Source organism: Orycteropus afer, unplaced genomic scaffold, assembly GCF_000298275.1.
Source record: "Orycteropus afer afer isolate SDZICR_OR568_19922 unplaced genomic scaffold, OryAfe1.0 scaffold00209, whole genome shotgun sequence".
In the NCBI taxonomy this organism is placed as follows: Eukaryota; Metazoa; Chordata; class Mammalia; order Tubulidentata; family Orycteropodidae; genus Orycteropus; species Orycteropus afer.
The window spans coordinates 2308003-2329422 of NW_006921796.1; the positions used below are offsets into that span (position 1 = coordinate 2308003).

Sequence of the window (21420 nt, forward strand, 5' to 3'; positions counted from 1 at the left end):
TAGAGTAGAACTGACCCATAGGGTTTGCAGGGCTGCCAGTCTTTATGGAAGCAGACTGCCTCATCTTCCTCCCATGGAGTAGCTGATGGGTTCAGACTGCTGACCTCTCAATTAGCAGCCAAGCATTTAATCACTGTGCCACCAGGCCTCCTAAGTTATCTTTAAGGGACTTTCAAAATGAAATATCCTTCTTCATCTTCCTAATCTGTGTCATGTCACTCCCCTGCTGAAAACCTTTCAGTAGTTTCCCACTACCATCACAGCCTTTAAGGCAATTCTTATTTGCCTGCTCCAAAGAGGGAAATGACATGACTGGTTTGACACCATTTCATCTGCTCACCGTAATTAAGTTCTTTGTGATTCGAGTTAAAGAAGCACAGAAGTGAGGATACAAATTAAACAATCAGACTGTGCGTTCCCCAGTGAAATGCTGGCTTACCAGTGCTTCCCTCTCCCTTCATGGCTCTCATGAGCTCGTTGGCCCTCTCCTGGCAGTGCAGGGATTCTAACAGGTACAGGACGTAGTCATCAAACATCAAATGGATTAGATGAAAAGACCCTGTTGGAAGAGAGGACCCAGATGGAAAGGTAAGTCATGTCATCTCGTGTAAGCCCCCTCCACCTGGTCAACAGCACGTGGTGGGTGCACTGTGCTGCCATGGGCTTTCTGCTCAGTTAGCAACTCCTCATGGTTAGAGACTGCTCTTTATTGCTGCATCCTCAGCCTAGCCTAGTACTTGGCATAAGTGAAGTGTCATTAATAGTTTGTGGCAAGTGAATCTTTTTGCTGCTCATTTTATTAATGAGACACCATCAAAAACAGCATCCACTGAGCCATCTGTCCGAATGTTTTTGAGCTTTCACACACCCACACTGGGCTGATCTCACTGGAGTATCTCTTCACCCTGTTCAGCATTTACTAACAGTGACTTTCATTTGTTTCTATTCCAGAAGGTATCTATTTTCCCAATTGGACTTTAAGGATCTCCATGATAGGGACTTTCCTTCTAGTTCATTGGTCTCTACCAATGCACTAGACATAATTCTGGGAGTTGAACTGACATGTTAAGTTTGCAGCAACTGCATTATTTCTTTAAATATTTCTGAGACTTTGCTTAGCACAAGGTTCTTAAAGAAGGTATTAAAATGGGGGTGGGAATGGTATTTTCAAGAAATACTCTTCAGTTTCAACTCATTTAAAGATATATTTCTATGTGCCACACTCTGTGCTCGAAGGCTGGGGTGATTAAGTTTGTGTGTCAACTTGGTTGCGCCTGGTTGAGTGGCTGGGCAGCTGAATATAGTTTTTCCCATGGTGGAATCTATTGGAGCAGCTGAGTAGCTGCTTTGGGTATGTGGTCTGCTTCCTGCATACAAGAAACAGTTTTGGGAATGGTCTCTAGCTTATGGCATGCTTGAACCTTGTATGTAGCTGTGTCATTTTTCAGCAGCCTGCCATACTCTGCTGACCTTGGGACTTTCAATGGACTTGAATTAATGGCCTGCCGTGTGGTTTGGTAACATTGGGACTGTGCCACTTTATTTGTCGACCTTGGGCTTGTTAGCCTCAGCAGCCAGTAGCTGCCTGAGTGAAGAAATGCCTCTAGCTTCAGTGGGCCGGGAACAAGAGGCAGAGCTGAAGCCCAAGGTCGAGGGGCTTTCACCCAGCCCCTAGAGGCTGGCATTTTGAACTCGGACTCAAAGCCTCCAAACTGTAAAAGAATAAACTATTTGTTCAAACATCCCATTCGTGGTATATTCCTGTCAGAGCGGCACTAGGTAACCAGAACAAAGCCTTATGTTATTACTTTAACCTCAATGACATCCCTGTAAGGTAGGTATTCTTACTGTTATTCTTATTTTTGTAGGTCAAGTATTTTCTTGTATGTCATACTGTGGACAATAGAATGGGCTACACGTAGTAGGGGCTCAATTAATGTCTGTTGTAATCAAGGACCCATGGATGCCAGTGTCAGAGAAGGGGACCAACCTTCATCCCCAGTGCCATGTTTCCATCTCCACGTGGATATCTTGCCACCCATGAAGTGTCCCAAACTTCTCCCCACCTCCTCACAAGCTGACCTTCCTTCCCACCTCCCTCTAGTTTGCTTTTCTACGACCTTATGAGACTCTGGTATTATTTTTCTTTTGATTCCATTATTGTCATCACCATCACATCCTCATCATCGTCATCATCATCACAACTACCACTTACTCAATGCTTACTATGTACCAAGAGCTCTGCTAAGCACTTAACATATTCTCATCTCATCCCTACAGCAGTCTGTGATATAGGTGGTATTATCTGGCCTTACATGTGAGAAAATGAATCTCACCATGGATAACTGATTAGGGATTTGCCTCAGGGTGGTTTGGCCAAAAACTCTTGTTTCTGTTCCCCTGCCAATCATCTACCCAACTTCCTCATGGCACAGATGGCCAAGACGGCATAAGTGACTTGGCCCCCAGGAGGACCATTTGAATTGGAAGCTATGCCTCTCCAAGATTCAGAAATAAGGTGATGGGGACCAGTTGGGGAATTTTAGAGGACTCTCCCTTGGTGGAATTTATCAATTTGCTCCTTCTGAATTGCACCTGTTTCTTTACTTGCCTGTCACTCTGTGCATACCCATATCCTTCATCTCAGGTAGATTAATTAATTTGGTCAAGGAAGGCTACAGAGGAAAACATTTCACTTAACTCTGAGGGTACTGGATGCCCAGCAGGTCATGCATACCTACCCCAATACCCCCTCTCCATAGATCCTGCCGCAGCCTACATTCCTTGTATTCACAGGGTTCAAGGCCAAGGTCTCCATCCTTGCACTTCCCCATATTACTCTTCCATCTCAGGGTGCTGCATCCATATTTCAACCCCATTTGAATTCAGCAAGCTTCAGGTTCTAGTGAGTCATTGTGAGAAATAGTTTCCAAAACTAAACTTTCTACCCACCTTTCCACAAATGGGTCCTGAAAACCACTGAGGAGGCATGGTGTTGTGGATAATTGGGTGGAACTACCCAGGATCAAACTAGCCAAGTTGAGATCCCTGCTCTGCCACTTAGTACTGGGACCTTATATTAGTTACTTTACCTCCCTAAAACTTGTGAACCTTTAAATCCAAACCAAACATACATGGAACCCTTGCTCTGTGGCGCCTACTATGCCAACCACTATAGATTTATTATTGTACTTAATCCTCATCGCAGCCACATGGCATGTGTGATGTTCTTTCACTGATGAGGAAATTGAGGCCTTGAGAAGTAAAGTAACTGTCCAACGTCACACAGTTATTAAGTAACAGAACCAGGACTTGAGCCCAAGACTTTCTGATAATTAAGTTGTTCCTTAATCATTATTCAATACAGGTCACCTAACATGAGGACAATAAAACCTATATTATCTAAGTATCATAATGAAGAACAGTACACACTAGATGCTTAAAATGGTACCGTTCGTTATCTTTTTACCACTCGTCTGTCAGTTTGTCATGCTGTGGTGGGTTGTATGTGGCTGTGATGCTGGAAGCTATGCCATCAGTATTTCAAATACCAGCAGGGTCACCCAGAGTGGACAGGTTTCAGTGGAGCTTCCAGACTAAGCCATACTAGGAAGAAAGAAGGGGTACTCCATTTCAGAAAAATTAGCCACTGAAAACCTTATGAGTACCAGTGAAACACTGTCTGATATAGCACCAGAAGATGAGTTCCCCAGGTTGGAAAGCCCTCAAAATACGATTGGGGAAAAGCTGCCTCCTTGAAGTATAGAGTTGACCTTAATAACGTGAATGGAGTAAAGCTTTCAGGACCTTCATTTACTGATGTGGCTTGACTCAAAATGAGAAGAAATAGCTGCAAACATTCATTAATAATCAGAATGTACAATGTATGAAATATGAACCTAGGAAAATTGGAAGTTGTCAAAAATGAAATTGAACGCATGAAGGTTGACATCTTAGGCACTAGGGAGATGAAATGGACTGGTATTGGCCATTTTGAATCAGTCATATGGTCTACTATGCCAGGAATGACAGATTGAAGAGGAATGGCATCACATTCATCATCAAAAAGAACATTTCAAGATCTATGCCTATATGCATGCTGTCACTGATAGGATAATATCCATATGCCTATAAGGAAGACCAGTTAGTACTACTATTATTCAAATTTACGTACCAACCATTAAAGCCAAAAATGAAGAAATTGAAGATTATTTACCACCTTCTGTGGTCTGAAATTGACCAAACATACAATCAAAATGTATTGATATTTACTGGTGATTGGAATGCAGAAGTTGGAAACAAACAAGCATTGGTAGATGGAAAATACAGCCTTGGTGATAGAAATAACACCAGAGATTGCATGATAGAATTTTGTAAGACCAATGACATTCATTGCAAATACCTTTTTTCAATAACATACATGGCAACTACACACGTGGACCTCACCAGATGGAATACACAAGAATCAAATCAACTACAACTGTGGAAAGGGATGATGGAAAAGCTCAATATCATCAGTCAAAACAAGGCTAGGAGCTGACTGTGGAACAGTCCCTTAATTGCTCATATGTAAGTTCAAGTTGAAGCTGAAGAAAATTAAAACAAGTCCACGAGAACCAAAATACAACTTTGAATATATGGCACCTGAATTTAGACACAATTTGAAGAATAAATTTGATGCACTGAATACCAGTGGCCAAAACCAGATGAGTTGTAGTATGACATGAAGAATATCATATATGAACAAAGTAAAAGGTCATTAAAAAGACAGGAAAGGAAGAAAAGACCAAAATGGACGTCAGAATAGACACTGAAACCTGCTTTTGAATGGAGAGTAGCTAAAGCAAATGAAGAAATGAAGCAAAACATCTGAATAGAAGATTCCAAAGAGGGGCTCGAGGAGACAAAATAAAGTATGATGATGATCTGTGTAAAGACCTGGAGTTAGAGAATCAAAAGGAAAGAATACACTCAGCATTTCTCAAGGAACTAGAGAAAAATTTCAAACCACGAATTGCAATACTGAAGGATTCTATGGGCAAAATATGGAACAATGCAGGAAGCAACAAAAGCAGATGGAAGGAATACACAGAGTCATTGTATCAAAAATAATTGGTTGACATTCAGTCATTTCAGGAGGTAGTATATGATGAAGAACATATGGTACTGAAGGAAGAAGTCCATGCTGTACTAAAGGAACTGGCAAAAAACAAGGATTCTGGAATTAATGGAATACCCATTGAAATGTTTCAACAAACAGATGCAACACTGGAAGCATGCACTCTTTTATTCCAAGAAATTTGGAAGACAGCTACTTGGCAACCAACTGGAATAGATCTATATTTGTGCTCATTTCAAAGAAAGGTGACCAACAGAATGCAGAACTTGTTGAACAGAGTCATTACTATCACACACAAGTAAAATTTTACTGAAGATAATTTAAAAATGGTTGTAGTAGTACATCCACCGGAAACTTCTAGAAATTCAAGCCATATTCAGAAAAGAATGTGAAATGAGGCATATCACTGCTGATATCTGGTGGATTGACTGAAAGCAAAGAATACCAGAAAGATGTTTACCTGTGTTTTGTTGACTATGTAAAGGCATTCAACTGTGTGGATCATAACAAATTATGGATAACATTGAAAGAATGGAAATTCCAGACCAAGAAGCAGTTGTTTCAACAGAACATGGGGATACTGAGTGATTTAAAATCAGGAAAAGTGTGCATCAGTATTGTATCCTTTCACCATACTTACTTAATTTGTATGCTGAGCAGATTATCCAAAAAGGTGAACTGTATGAAGAACACGGCATCAGGATTTGAGGAAAACTTTTTAACAACCTGTGATACACAGATGACACTACTTTGCTTGCTCAAAGTGAAGAGGACTTGAAGCATTTACTGATGAAGATCAAAACTACAGGCCTTCAGTATGGATTACATCTCAACAGAGAGAAAACAAAAATCCTCACAACTGGAACAATAAGGAACATCATGATAAATGGAGAAAAGACTGAAGTTATCAAGAATTTCACTTTCCTTGGATCCACAATCCATGCTCATGGAAGCAGCAGTCAAGAAATCAGATGATGTATTGCACTGGGCAGATCTGCTGCAAAAGACCTCTTTAAAATGTTAATGAGCAAAGGTGTCACTTTGAAGGCTAAGGTGTGCCTGATCCAAGTCATGGTATTTTCAATAGTCTCATATGCATGTAAAAGCTGGACAATGAATAAGGAAGATCGAAGAAGAATTGATGCATTGCCATTGTGGTGTTGGTGAAGAATACTGAAAATACCATGAATTGTCAGAAGAATGAACAACTCTGTCCTGGAAGAAGCACAACTGGAATGTTCCTTAGAAGCAAGAATGGCCAGACTTCATCTCTCATACTTGGTTCGTGTTATCAGAAGGGACCAGTCCCTGGAGGAGGACATCATGCTTGGTAAAGTAGAGGGTGATCAAAACAGGCGAAGACCCTCAGTGAGATGGATGGACACAGTCGCCGCAACAATGGGCTCAAACATAGCAAAGACTGTGAGGATGGTGTTGTACTGGCCAGTGTTTCATTCTGTTGTACATAACATCACTATGAGTCAGAGCCAATTCGACAGCACCTAACAACAACAGTAAAGAAATTGTTATTATCTTTAAAGTCCTTTTTGCAACTAATGTTCTAAGATCCTATGAAATGACCATTTTGTATATCGAGTTAAAGTCAAAGAAGTCAAAATATGGCATCAAATAGTTAAAGGGAAAGATACCCAAAATGAAATATTTGCTGAGATAAGGAGTTAAGTCAACAAGGATAGAAGGAGAAATGCAAGAAACACACTAAGGAATGAATTAGAATGGAAAACCCTACATGATATGGACCAGTAGTTTTAGTACAGGCAAACACCTTGAAAACCATCTCTGTAATCTTATTTTATAGACGAGTAAACAAGGATTGGAAGAGGTGAAGAAATTTGCCGAAGACCACACTTTAGAAAGCCTCAGAGCTGGGACTCTAGGGAAAGTGTTGATGTTGGGCTTCAGCACTTCATTAATGACTGTAATCAGTTATGAAACTCATCTCTTTAATTTCCAGTCAGCCCTTGAGCAACAAGAGTTTGGAGAAGTACTGCAACCTGCCTACTACTGTGCCAAGTGCTCTGAGTACGTAAAGCTCAGTCTGACACCACAAAAGCTGCAGAATCCACATTACTCAGAAATCTGTCATTACAGTGATTGGGCAACAGGCAGTTCAATGCCAGGGGGTCACGGCCATGGGAGCAGTGCAAATAGAAGAAGACAGGAAAACATAAAAGGAGATAAAGAAAACTCATAAGAAAAAGAGAGACATCAAAGACATGAGGAGAGAGGCAATTATAACTACCATCGCTGTTGGATTTCTCTCCTTGGCACTTACACTCTACTATACAATATATTTTTATGAGGAGCTCTATTTGTGCTGTGGTTAAGGTATTGGGCTGCTAACTAAAAGGTCAGTGATTTGAACCCACCAGCTGTTCCATGGGAGACAGGTGAGGGAGCATGCTTGCATAAACATTTACAGCCTTGGAAACCCTCTAGGGGTCACTATGAGCCAGAATGGACTCGGTGGCAGTGGGTTATATGATATATTTAAGTTATGTATCTTACTGTGTGCCTCATTCCACTAGAATGTAAACTACCTAAGAGCAGGAAGTTTTATGTCTTGTTCACTGCTGTATTCCTGGGTGACTAGAAGGGTGCCAGGAGCACAGTAGAGGCTCAGTGAGTATTTGTTAAATGAACAAACAGAATGAGCAGGCATCAGCTACTGAAAAGTTTGCACTACAAATGCTATACATATAATCAAGGTAGTATTATTACTATCTTCGACTAACATGATGAGGAAGACTCATTAGCAACCTGTGATACACTGAAGAGACAACTTTGCTTGCTGAAAGTGAGGATGACTTGAAGCACTTACTGATGATGAGTGAAGACTACAGTCTTCAGTATGGATTACACCTCAATATAAAGAAAACAAAAATCTTCACAACTGGACCAATAAGCAGCATCACGATAAATGGAAAAAAGATTGAAGTTGTCAAAGACTTCATATTAGTTGGTTCTACAATCAACACCAATGGAAGCAGCAGTCAGAATATCAGAGGACATAGCACTGGGCAAATCGACTGCAAAGGACCTCTTTCAAGTGCTGAAGAGCAAAGATACCTCCTTGTAGACTAAGGTGCACTTTACACAAACCATGGTATTTTCAATCGCCTTATATGCATGTGAGAGCTGGACAATGAATAAGGAAGACTGAACAAGAGTTGATGCTTTTGAGTTGTGGTGTTGGCTAAGAATGCTGAAAGTACCATGGACTGCTAAAAGAACTAATAAATCTGTCCTGGATGAAGTGCAGCTGGAATTCTCCTTGGAAGCAAGAATGGCCAGACTTCGTCTCACCTACTTTGGTCATGTTATAAGAAGGGACCATTCCCTGGAGAAGGATATCATGCTTGGTAAAGTGGAGGATCAATGAGAAAGGGGAAGGCCCTTAATGCGATAGATTGACACAGTGGCAGCAATGATGGGCTCAGGTATAGCAGGGGTCGTGGAGCTGGCACAGGACCAGGCAGTGTTTTGTTCAGCTGTACATAGGGTCGCTATGAGTCAGAAACAACTCAACGGCACCTAACAACAATAGGGGGAATTGAAGGCTCAGAGAGTTTAAGTAACTTGCCTAAAGTCACAGAGCTAGTGAGCATCAGAGCCTGTTATAAAAAAAGGTATTAAAAGAGACAAAAGATGTTGTTGTTGTTGTTGTTGCGTGTCAACACAGTGATTGCATTGTGTAGAATCAAAGCATTTCTTTATTCTTAGGAAAAATTTCAAACTTATAGAAAAGCATACAGAATTTACAAATGAACACCAGTGTACTCACCACCCAACTTTATAAAATCTTAATGTTTTACTATATTTAAATGAAATATTAAACAACAAGAAAAAAAATAATACCCAAGGATCAACATGAAGTCCCTCATGTCTTGTGTTCCTTTCCTTAATTCTGTTCCTCTACTTCCTTGTCTTCATCCCCAGTGTAATCAAAGTCTTGAATTTGGTATGCATTGTTCACAAGCTTCATGCACTTGGCTCCTAACTGAAAGGTTGGAAGTTCAAGTTCACCGAGAAGCACCTCAGATGAAAGGCCTGACACTCTACTTACTAAAACTCAGCCACTGAAAACTGTGGAGCACAGTTATGCTGTGAACCACATGGTATTACCATGAGTCAGAACTGACTTGACAGCCATCTTCTTTCATACTTTTTTTTTTCTGTTTTCAATTTTGATACAAATTGTGTCATACTTTACATGTTACTCTACAACTTGCTTTGACACTTTCATTTTAGATGTATTCACAATGACACACGTGGTTCTAGTTCATTAATTGTATTGGCCATTGTTTGAATAAACCACAAATTTATTTACCCATTCTCCTGTTGATGGTATTTAGGTTGTTTACAGTTTTTCACTGTAAGAAAGCAGCTGTATTGAATATTTTTCTAAGTGTGTCCTGAATTGGAATGCCTGAGTGCAGTTGCTGGGTCCAAGAACACATGCATCTTGGGTTAGGATTGGGGATGGTAAATGGGAAGTTAAACTAAATGTACACGAAATGTTGAATGTAAAACAAACTCTGCTCTGTAAACTTGCACCTAAAGCACAATTAAAAAAAAAAAAAGAGCACCTGCATCTTCCATTTTATGAGATGTTGCCATACTGCTCCCCAAAATTATTACCAACTGGTAGTGAGTGGCATTTTCTGTTTGCCAGTCCAAAGGCTGTGAAATGTTACTGTCTTTTCCATTTGCATGTCCATAATTACTAGACAGGTGACATCTTTTTATACGATTATTGCCCTTTTGAATTTGCATTTCTGTGCATTGCCTGTGTCATAATCTTTGTCCACATATTTTCCTATTGGGCTATTTTTCTTTTTAAAATGTATTTAAAGGAGTTTATATCTTGAATGTTAATCATTTGTTAGTTATGCCCTGCCCCCCTTTATATGGCTTTTTGTTTTGTTTTCACTTTGTTTATAGCATACTTGGTAAATGGAAGCTTAGAGTCTTAATGTAGCCAATTTTGGCCATATTTTCATTATGATTTACCTTTTTTTGTGACTTTTTAAAAAAATGATTTCCTATTCCAAGGTCATAAAGGTATCTCTCCATATATATATATATTTTTTTTCCAAAATATTGTCTTCTCTTTTTGGCATTTAGATGTTTATTTTAAGAAATTGTTGGGGAGGGATCTAATTTTATCTTATTTTCCCAAAAATGTTTGTCCCTAAACTATTCTCTGAATCCTTTCCCCACTGATTTTTAATGTTTCTCTCCATATAAATCATCCACAACCCCCTTGTTTTATAGACAAGGAAAGAAGGACCTGATGAAGTAAAGACAAGTTTCATGTTCATCTGTCTTGGGCATCTCTGGCGTGTTTCTGCACTAACACTGTCAGAGCACCACACTCTCAATGACTTTATAATACACCTGAATATCAGGTAAGCAAATTCCTACACCTTGTTCTCCTTCACCTACAAAATGTTTTTACTGTTCATGGTCCTTTGCTTTTCCAGTCACACGTTCATCATTTTCTCTTAAAGCTTCACCAGAAATACATTTAATGTCCACATCTGTAGCAACACTTTGTTGCAGGTGCTGTGCATATTCTCTAAGACAATAGAGGTGTTCTCTGTAGCTTTCCTTGCTTCCTTTTGAGTTCTCACCAGAATTGCCTTTGATGTCCACAAGTCTACCAATAGTCTCTTCAAGACAATCTAGGTTTTTACTTTTAAAAACCTACTGCCATCACAAGGTTGTAGTTACTGCTTGGTCACAGCCAGCTATCCAGAGGGACCGAGTAGTTGAACCTGTGGGCTCAGGACCATAGTCGCAGAGGACATCAAGCTCAACTGGCATAACATACTACACAAATCATTGTTCCACCTTCTACTGTGGCGAGTAGCAACTGAGATCTTAAAAGCGTGCAAGCTGCCATCTAGATGCAACGATGGGTTTCTCTTCGTCCAGAGCCAAGAAGAATGAAGAAAACCAAAAATTCATGGAAACAATCAGTCCTAGCGACTGGTACACCATCCGATCTGCAGCCTATATGACTATGAGACCAGAAGAAATAGATGGTGCTCGGCTACTACTGTCAACCACTTGGAAGAGGATCTTTGTAGGAGATCCTGGATAGACAGGGGGAACAATGTGGAACAAAACTCAAAATCATTTGGGGAAAAAAAAAAAAAAAACAGGGAACAGGTTTGCTGGCCCGATGGAGCCTGGTGGAACCACTGAGACTATGGCCCCTAGCTGCCCTTCAGGTCTGGAATTGAACGCACACCTGTGGCTTCCAGCCAAGCAATAGACAGGCATACTAGTTGAGCATTTACTTGAGGTAGATACACTTCTTGGAGAGAACAAGCAAGAGAGAAAGAAGGGCTGCTCAGGCACAGGGAGACAGCTCAGGGGGTAGGAGTGCATAGAGGGATGGACACAGGGAAGCGGTAGCTATCGGGAGGAAGTGGGAGAGGAGATATTGCATTGTGCTAAACTGTGGTCAATGATGTCATGAGACAAAGTGTATGTGATCTGCTGTATGGAAAGTGTATTTGCTCAGTAAATTTTCACCCAAATCACAATAAAAAAAAATTTTTTTTTAAAAAAAGCTTGCAAGCAGCCATCTAGTTGCAACAATGGGTCTCTCCTCATCCAGAGCAAAAAAGAATAAAGAAAACCAAAGATTCATGGAAAGAATTAGTCCTAGCAACTGGTACACCATGTCATCTGCAGCCTATATGACTATGAGACCAGAAGAACTAGATGGTGACTGGCTACCACTGTCAACCACTCAGAGGGGGGATCTATGTAGGAGATCCTGGATAGAGAGGAAGAAAAATGTGGAACAAAACTCAAAATCATTTGGAAAAAAAAGGGGGGGGACCAGGTTGGCTGGTCTGATAGAGCCTGGTGGAACCACTGAGACTATGGCCTCTAGCTGCCCTTCAGGTCTGGAATTGAACCCACACCTGTGGCTTCCAGCCAGACAAAAGACAGGTGTATGAGGTGAACATTTACCTGAGGTAGATACATTCCTTGGAGAGAACAATCATGGGAGAAAGAAGGGCTGTTTATGCACAGGAAGACAGCTCAGGGGACAGGAGTGCATGGAGGGATGGACCCACGGTACAGGTGACTGTCGGGAAGAAGTGGGAGGGGAGCTGTTGTATTGTGGTGAATTGTGGTCAATGTAATGAGACAAAGTGTATGTGAACTGCTGTATGGAACATGAATTTGCTCTGTCAATTTTCACCCAAATCACAATTAAAAAAACAAAAAACAAAAAAAACTCTTCTGAAAGAAATTGAAGAAAACAAAACAAAACAAAAGAAAAAACCTACTGCCATCAAATCAATTCTGGCTCATAGCAGCCCTATACGATGGAGTAGAACTGCCCTGTAGGGTTTCCAAGGCGGTGAATTTTTATGGAAGCAGATTGCCTCATCTTTCCTCTGTAGGTCAAATGACCAACCTTTTGTTTAGCAGCCAGATGCCTTAACCACTGCACAGACTCTTCTAGCCTGTACCTGTTACCCAGTTCCCAGACTGCTCATCTTAGATGCTGTTAGAGGAGCACCCCACCAAATTCTTAGTTATTTAGTGTTGGTGTAAGAGAAATACCACAATTAGATGGCTTTAACAGGAACAGATTTACTTTCTCACAGTTCAGGAGGCTAAAAGTCCAAATTGAGGTGCTGGCTCTCTCTCTTGGTCAGCTCTGGAGGAAGAGCCTGGTTTCTTCAGCATTTGCTTCCTTGAAGATCCCCGTGTGGCTTGGCATCTGTCTTCCCCATTCTCCTCTGCTCACTTGTTTAATCTCTTTCATATCTCAAAAGAGATTAACTCAAGACACACTTGTTTCGGTTCTCTAGTGTAGCTCTAACAGAAATACCACAAATGGATGGCTTAAATTTATTCTCTTACAGTTTAGGCTAGAAGTCCGAGTTCAGAGTGCCAGCTCTAGGGGTTGGTTGAAGGCCCCTTGACCTTGGGCTTTAGCTCTGCCTCTTGCTCCCAGCTCACTGGGACTGGAGACATCTCTTAACTCAAGCAGCTGCTGACTACTGAGGCTGACAAACCCAAGGTCAACGAGTAAAATGACACAGTCTCCAAATTATCAAGCAACATGGCAGGCCACTAATTCAAGTCCATTAAGAGTCCCAAGATTGGTGGGCAACATGGCAAGAGATTGAGATGAAGACTCAGCCAAATGCAGGATTAAAAAAAAAAAAAAAGAAAAACCAAATTCATTGCCATTAGTCCATTTGACTCAGAGTGAGCCCTCCGTGTATTTCTGAGCCCGTATCTCTACAGAAGTAGATTGCCCAATTTTCCTTCTGAGGAATGGCTGGTGGGTTTGAACTGCCAGGCTTCTGCTTAGCAGTCAGATGCCTTAGGCACTATACTGCCAGAGCTCCCAAGCCCAGTCAAGTTGACACATAATCTTAACTATCACAACACCCTACACTAATCCTGCCACAACACTTTCTCAAATGGGATTATAACCACAGGAATCAAAACCAAACCCACTGCCATGCAGTCCATCCTGACTCATAGCAAACTTCTAGGACCATGTAGAACTGCCCCATAGGGTTTCCAAGGCTGCAATCTTTACAGAAGCAGACTGCCACATCTTTCTCCTGCAGAACAGTAGTGGCCTTGAACCACCAACGTTTTGGTTAGCAGCCAAGAACTTTAACCACTGAGCCACCAGTGGTTAGGGTTTACAACACATTTTTGGGGACAGAATTCAATCCATAACAAAAAGCCATGTGGCTTTCCTCTTGGAACACTTGCAAGTGGAGCCCTGAGCTGCCAAGCGAGAAATTCATCTATTCTGAGATCATCATGCTGTGAGGAAACCTAGCCACATGGAGAGGCCATATGTAGGCAACCTGGTTGGGTGCCTGGTCTTAGGGTCATCCCAGGCAGGCACCAGGCATTTGGGTGAAGAAGTCTTCAGTTGATTCTTGCCCTTAGCCGTCGACCTACTCACTCCCAGCCTTTGAGCTTTCCCATTGGAGGTTCCAGATAAGAGACAACCCATCCCTGCTGTGCCTTACCCAAATCCCTGACCCACAGAATCCATATGGGGTAATGTGTTACACAGTGATAGGAGCTAGAACATTGTTGCTTCTTGTATTCCCAGCCTTAGCTCTAGTTTTATTTTTCCTCTTGCTGAAATGCATCTTTTAACAGTCTTTTGTTTTGTTTTGTTTTTTAAAAATGATTATCAGTGGGTATCAAATTCTGTAATAACTGAAAATGTCTTTAGTTTGTCCTCATTCTTGATTGAATAATAGTTGACAGTTCCTTCTTCTCAATTCCTAAAACGTATAACTCCATTGTCTTCTGGCATCTATTATTACTGATGATAGTCTAATCATTGTTCTCTCCATTCAAAAAAATTTTTTTAAATAAGTAAATAAATATCTTATATATAGGAGCTCTGGTGGTGTAGTGCCTAAGGCATTAGACTACTAACCAGAAGGCTGCCGGTTCAAACCCACCAGCCATTCCTCCGAAGGAAGGTTGGGAAATCTACTTCCGTAGCGATACCGCCTCGAAAACCCAAGGAGGGGTTGCTATGAGTCAGATCCAACTCAATGGCAGTGTGTTTGGTTTTTTTGGTTTTATTATATATATATATATATATATATATATATATATATATTTAAATGTATTTTTTAAAAAGCCATCAATGTGGATTAGGCAAATTTGTCTAGCCCTTTTGTGCCATGATTCTGAGCCATGGTATTTGTTTTCATTGTGGTAATAGAAAAAGTGTTTTGTGATTGGGCACATTTGATTTTTAAACAGAGCTCTGTCACTTGCCCTGTTGATCTTGGGCATGGAACTTCATGCCTGCTCAGTTTCCAACTCTGTAAAAAGGAGCCTTGGTGGTGCAACAATTAAGCGCTTGGTTGCCAACCAAAATGTTGGTGGCTTGAACCCACCCAGTGGGAGAAAGAACTGGAGATCAGTTCTCATGAAGATTATAGCCGTTCACTATGGGGCAGTTCACTATGGGGAAGTTCCACTCCATCACATGAAGTCACTATGAGTCAAGAGCTACTAGGCATCTAACAACAACAAGGAACAAGGTACTACTATTACTTTAGGGGGCAGTGAGTTTATGTTAATGGGGGAGGAACAACTCAGAAAAGGGAGGTGCGAATGGATGCACAACTCACGGAATGTCATCAGAGTCACTGAATTGTGCATGTGGAAATGTTTGAATTGGTGTATGCTTTGCTGTGTATATTCTCAACAACAGCAAAATGAAATAAAGAATAAAGAAAGCTTTGTCAACCCCACATCTACTCTGCACACACGAGTCATCATGAGCAGAATTAATTTGACAGCAACTGTATTTTTTAAATGAAAAAAAAAAAAAAAACTCACTGCCATCAAATTGATTCGACTCATAGCGACCCCTCCTTTGGTTTCTGAGGAGGCATCTCTACAGAAGTAGATTTTCTAGTCTTCCTTCCGAAGAGTGGCGGGTGGGTTTGAACCTCCAGCCTTCTGGTTAACAGTCAAATGCCTTAGGTACTATGCCAGCAGAGTTCCTAAAGGGTACCTATTAATACCTACCTTGCAGAGTTAATGTGAAAATTAAATGGTAGTATGTGCTTCCTAAATATTTGTTATAATAATTAGTATCCTGCTTTCACTTCATTACTGTGTATAATTGTAGGCAAGGAGCTCTGGTAGCATAGTGCCTAAGGCATGTGACTGCTAACCAGAAGGTTGACGGTTCAAACCCACCAGCCACTCCTCAGAAGGAGGGTTGGGCAATCTACTTCCGTAGAGATACCACCTTGGAAACCCAAGGAGGGGTAGCTATGAGTTGGGACCCACTCCACGGCACATAACAACAACAACAATTGTAGGCAAGTCTCCTTTGGCTTCTTCATCTGTTGTATTGAGGGCAGTAACGTGGACCTCATAGTGTTGTTGTAAGAATTAATTGAGAAAGTGCCTGATAAAACATCTAGCATGTAGATAGGGCTACAACAAATGTTGTTATTATTATTTTGTTGTTATTATTATTATTGCCCCTGAGTGGTGTAAATGGTTAACCTGCTTGACTGCTAGCCAAAAGGTCGGTGGTTCTAGTCTACCCCGAGGCACTTTGGAAGAAAGGCTTGGCAATTTATTAAAAAAAAAAAAAAAAATCAGCCATTGAAAACCCTGTGAAGCACAGTTCTGTGACACACATGGGGTCACCATGAGTCGGAATCAACTCGATGGCAACTGAATAGTGGAAGAAAGGGAGAAAGAGGTGGTTGCAGTGTAGCATAGCAGAAAGCACACAGGCCTTAACATGGGAGGATTTGGGTTGAGCTTGTTCTGCCACTTAGCTCTGAGTCTGTGGGCAAGGTCCCTCTTCTCTCTGGCTCTCTGCAAAAAAACAGTTACCAGTCAAGTTGATTCCCACTCATGGTGACCCTGTGTGTTTCGGATAGAATAGTGCTTCGTCGGGTTTTCCACGGCTGTGACCTGTCAGAAGTAGATCACCACCAGGCCTTTCTTTCCCTCTCCTGAGTGCGGGGAGAGGAATGTTGTTAGGTGCCAGTGAGTCAATTTGGACTCACAGTGACCCTATACCACAGAACAGAATGCTGCCCTGCCCGGTCCCACACCATCTTCACAATCATTGTTGTGCTTGAGCCCACTGTTGCAGCCACTGTGTCTATCTTATTGAGGGTCTTTTTTTTTTTTTTTGCTGACCCTCTATTTTATCAACATGATTTCCTTCTTCTTGGTCATCATAATTGATCCCTCCTGATAACATGTCCAAAGTACGTGAGAGGAATCTCACCCCCCTCACGTCTAAGGATCATTCTGGCTGTACTTCTTCCAAGACAGATTCATTCATTCTTCTGGCTGTCCATGGTATATTCAGTATTCTTTGCCAACGCCATAATTCAAAGGCATCAGTTCTTTTTCTGTCTTCTTTATCCATTGTCCAGCTGATATGAGGTCACTGAAAATACCATGGCTTCGGTCAGGCAAACCTTAGTGCTCAAGGTGACAATTTTGCTTTTTAACACTTTATAGAGGTCTTTTGCAGCTGGTTGCCCAGTGAAATATGTCATTTGATTTCTTGACTGCTGCTTTCAAGGGCATTGATTGTGCCACCAAGTAAAATGAAATCCAAGTAAAAGAATTTAAATCTTTGCTCCATTTATCGTGATGTTGCTTACTGGTCTAGTGGTAAGGATTTTTGTTTTCTTGATGTTGAGGTGTCATCCATGCTGAAGGCTATCCTCCTTGATCTTTATCAGTAAATGCTTCAAGTCTTCTTCACTTTCAGCAAGTGCTAGGTGGGGATCTGAATGAGCCTGTGGACATCAAGTCCCTGCAGCTTCGCCGGCTCTGCGTAGAGGAGGTCCAGGATGTGTAGGGCTGGGGAGCTCAGAGCAATCACTCCTTCCCAGCGGCCACTTGGGCTGGTGCTGCTCTTTGGTGCCCACATAGCCTCCTAGGCCCTGCCTAAATGGGTGAGCCTTTGATGCTAGGCGACAAAACAAACTTGTAAAAAAGGGAAAACGTGGGCAACAGTGTGCAGTCAGGCCCCATCGGCTGTCAAACTGTGGCCTGCTTTGCAAACTATCTTATGACAAGTTCTTCCTGGAGCTATGTTGCCTTCTGAACCCATTCCTAACAGTGAAATAAATAGGCATTTGGGGAAACAGAGTGAAAGGGTCAGAATGCAAGCACTAACTTGGGACCTAGGTATCAGATGAATTGAAATCAGATCTGTCAGCGGAAAATAGAAACTTTTAATAGAAACTTTCATGTGCTGAGGTCTGTTAAGACCGAAAGTTCACTGCCTGCTAGCCTTCCTTTGCTGACTAATTTTGCTAGAGACCTCCACTCGCAGCAACAACGAAGGAGAGTCTGGCTACTTTAGTTCACAGCATAGGCTCTTCCAGTGAAAAGGAATTAAGGAGAAGAAAGGAGTCAACTACCTTTGAAAGAGGCCGTTCTGGGAAGAGGTGATGGAGTCCCCCACGGGATCATTGTAATGTTCCACACGATCATTGTTATGGTCGGCCTGCTACGCTAACACACAAACCTCATATCCATTCACAGCGCCAAGGATCATGTGGGAGTTATAAGATAGATAGAGCTGGCCCCTGCGGTTGGGGGAGGGGGCCAGGGAACTGAGGGCTCTTTTTCCTAATTAGCTGTTTTCATACAAGGAACACATGACCCAAACACAACCACCAACTGTGTCTTTGACACATACAGGCGGAAAGGGGGAGCTGAGCTTTTGTCCGCCGCAAATTCTTTCAACTTGTCTGTCACCCCAAGCTGCAAAACTCAACAATGAGTCAGATGAGGAGGACCATTTCAGATTGTTTGCTAAAAGGTCTTGGAGACAGGTATTGTTTCAACCCTTTCAGGGCTGCAAACTACTGTAAAAATGAAATTGGGTTAATATCTCTTTCTTTCTCTTTACCATTTGACCTGAGTTTCCAGTCTGTCTTAAAACAGTGTGTCATTCAAAAAGAAATCAATCCGTTTTAAGGAGATGGATTTCTTAGTAATAAATCTAACCCATGCATGGAACCCTAACCATTCGGCTGTCCAGAATTTCTTTATCACATTGACTCACCAGTTCTCAGAAAAAAAAATGAATTTCAAAGCATACCATAAACCAAATGACTCTCCCTGCCTAATGAATGTTACTTGGTCATCTATGTGGTCAGTTTAAGAATCAGCAAATTGAAGAGTATGGCTAAAGCAAGGAAAGAATCTCTGTGTGTGTGTGTGTGTGTGTGTGTGTGTGTGTGAGAGAGAGAGAGAGAGAGAGAGAGACAGATTGATTGTGAGTGTGATACTGTTAATTCTTTGATTTTGAAGCAATGAAAAAAGTCTCCAATTTTTCCAACCATTCACTTAACTCAAAGCAGTTATGCATGAATGATTTTCCCAGAGTGCGAGGTAACATGTGCTAACGCTAACTGTGCTAACTGGAAGTCATCAAACTCCCATGCCTGATGGCACTGCCCAGGTAGCAGTCACCAGAGCACTTCCATACACAGCTCAAAAAAGAATTTCCACGTGTGGCCAGGGTGCAGGCAGGTTCAGAGAAGTGCCCAGGGCGGACATGAAAGAAATCCACTACAAAACACTTCTCCGACCGGGCAAACACAGTCTTTCACGGGCAGAGCTGTTTAGAAAAATAGTACCTTCTTTGTTTCACCACATACTCACTTCGTTGTATAGCATGACTGGAAAATGGTGACAAGACCATAAAAAGCTAGATGGAAAAGTGTCAAATTAAACCCAGAGCAAAAACCCAGAGCTGATTGGCTTAATTGGAGATAATGAGAAACGAAACCACATCTCTACTTGCAAAGCAAAACAGAGAACTGAAGCAATTACCCAGAAAATTTAGGAACAGCCCTTTGCCGAAATGCCTCCCGAATTGAGGCCCGAGTGTTTGGAGATTTTAGATGCCTGGATGATGCCTTGTGGTTCCCACCTCACTTTGCTAATGGTGACCTGGCCTCAGTGCACATTCCTTTCCAGTAAAAAATAGAAAACCGTGTCCTACACTCGGTGCAGCATTCATCCCAAGCTGGCAGAGACTATTCTGAGCACCACCGTGGGCAGAGATTTCAAGTTTTGTTACGTGGAAAAGCAGGAGAAAGGACTCAGGGTGGGGATGTGTCCTGGAGAGGATGAAAACCCAAGGAGGTCAGGGAAACACAAAGGGCAATAAAGGCAAATCTGTCTTCTAGGAAACTGACAAGGGCACATTTTCTTCAGAAAACTTCCCCCAGGCTGCCCACCACTGGGGTGTCAATCAAGCCATTTGCAAATGTTCAAATAAGGGTTTCTTCCTGTGCTCCAGTCCTGGGAAGACCACAGCTAGGGAATGGTACGAGCTGGTCCTACGGAGGCAGTCACTGGGGACGTCTGGCAAAAGGGAAGCACAGCCACTGCTTTTATCGCTCTTTAAAGTCAATAGTACTATCCACGTCCAAACTTCTCATTTTTTCAGATTCATCTATTTAACCGTTAGCATGAAATGTCATCTTTCTCCCTGAGACTCCTAATAGTGTCGTGTTCCCTGGAAGAGATGTGTTTCAGAGATGCCCTGGTGGTCTCAGAAACAGCAGGTAAGACTGGCTGACTTCAGAAAAGTGGGGCCTGATTCACAGAGCTCAGGGAAAATGTGATTGGACGGGGGGGCAGGGGTGGGGGTACAGGAGTAGCCTTACCAAAGCTGGGGGCACTATGCAGGGTCATGTCCCGGATCACCCTAGTGCCAAAACAGGACCACATCAAGAGGAACTGCTGGGCCACTTTCTTCAGGGACCCTTGTCTCTTGGCAGCAACCTACAAGAAAGTGAACAGTATTAATAGTGGCCCATTTAACCTTTCATTGATTCCTGTCTCCTTGAAAAATGACAGGAGGGCTTATGGGTCTCCAAGTTGAATGCTATGGAGTGATGGTTTTTGACTTTTTATGTTTAGTGGCTAAATAGACTTTTAGAAATGAAATATTAAGCAGAGCCCCAGTGTACACAACAGATGAGACACTGATATGGTTGAATCAGGAGTGGGTGACTCAGAGTCCTGCCAATGGCTGTCCCCCCCCTTCTCAGGGTTCCCACCACCACTACCAGACCTCTCATTAGAACTCTACGGCTCCATGGCTGTGAGGAACACTCTCACAGCTCACTGTGGGGCTCTATGGTATCCACATGTGCACAAAGGTGAGTGGTGGGCTGCAGCTCTGTCTTACCAACCTTCACAACACATCGGTCCACCATGGTATCCAGCCACTCAATGTAGGACTCGATGGGAGACTGCTCCTCCAAGAGATGGTCAAACTCCTGATACACTGTCAACAGAGGAGAAGCCCACACAAGTCACTGCAGTTGTCTTTAAACAGCGATAAATCTTAAAGGACACAGGAATAAAATATATTGAACAAAAGTCTTAGCAGGGTATTCAGGACTACAGAATGCGCCCCAACTTACAGTCCCAGGCTCATCTTCCGTTCCTGCAGACACTTTAAGCTTTAGCCACCCCAGATTACTTGCGATTCCCCAACTAGCCTGTCTTTTTTATAGCCTCTGGCCTTTTCTCAAGGAGCTCCAATGGTGTGGTGGTTAAGACATTTGGCTGCTAACCAAAAGACCAGTGGTTCAAACACACCAGCCGCTCTGTGCAAGAAAGATGAAGCAGTCTGCTTCCATGAAGATTTACAGCCTTAGAAACCCAATGGAGGTTGCTATGTGTTGGAATTGATTCGATGGCAGTGACTTTGTTTT

At 42.1% G+C, this 21420-nt stretch overlaps 1 protein-coding gene across 1 annotated transcript in view; it reads right to left on the minus strand.

Annotated features, from left to right (window-relative positions):
* RFX4 (regulatory factor X4) overlaps positions 1-21420 on the minus strand; it is a 97067-nt gene that overhangs the window by 25766 nt on the left and 49881 nt on the right. Inside the window, exons 8-10 of the mRNA XM_007948235.2 lie at positions 20893-20987; positions 20362-20479; positions 440-559 (exon numbers count right to left, since the gene is read on the minus strand). Of these exons, the coding sequence (XP_007946426.1) occupies positions 440-559; positions 20362-20479; positions 20893-20987 (333 nt within the window). The remainder of the gene's footprint in view (positions 1-439; positions 560-20361; positions 20480-20892; positions 20988-21420) is intronic.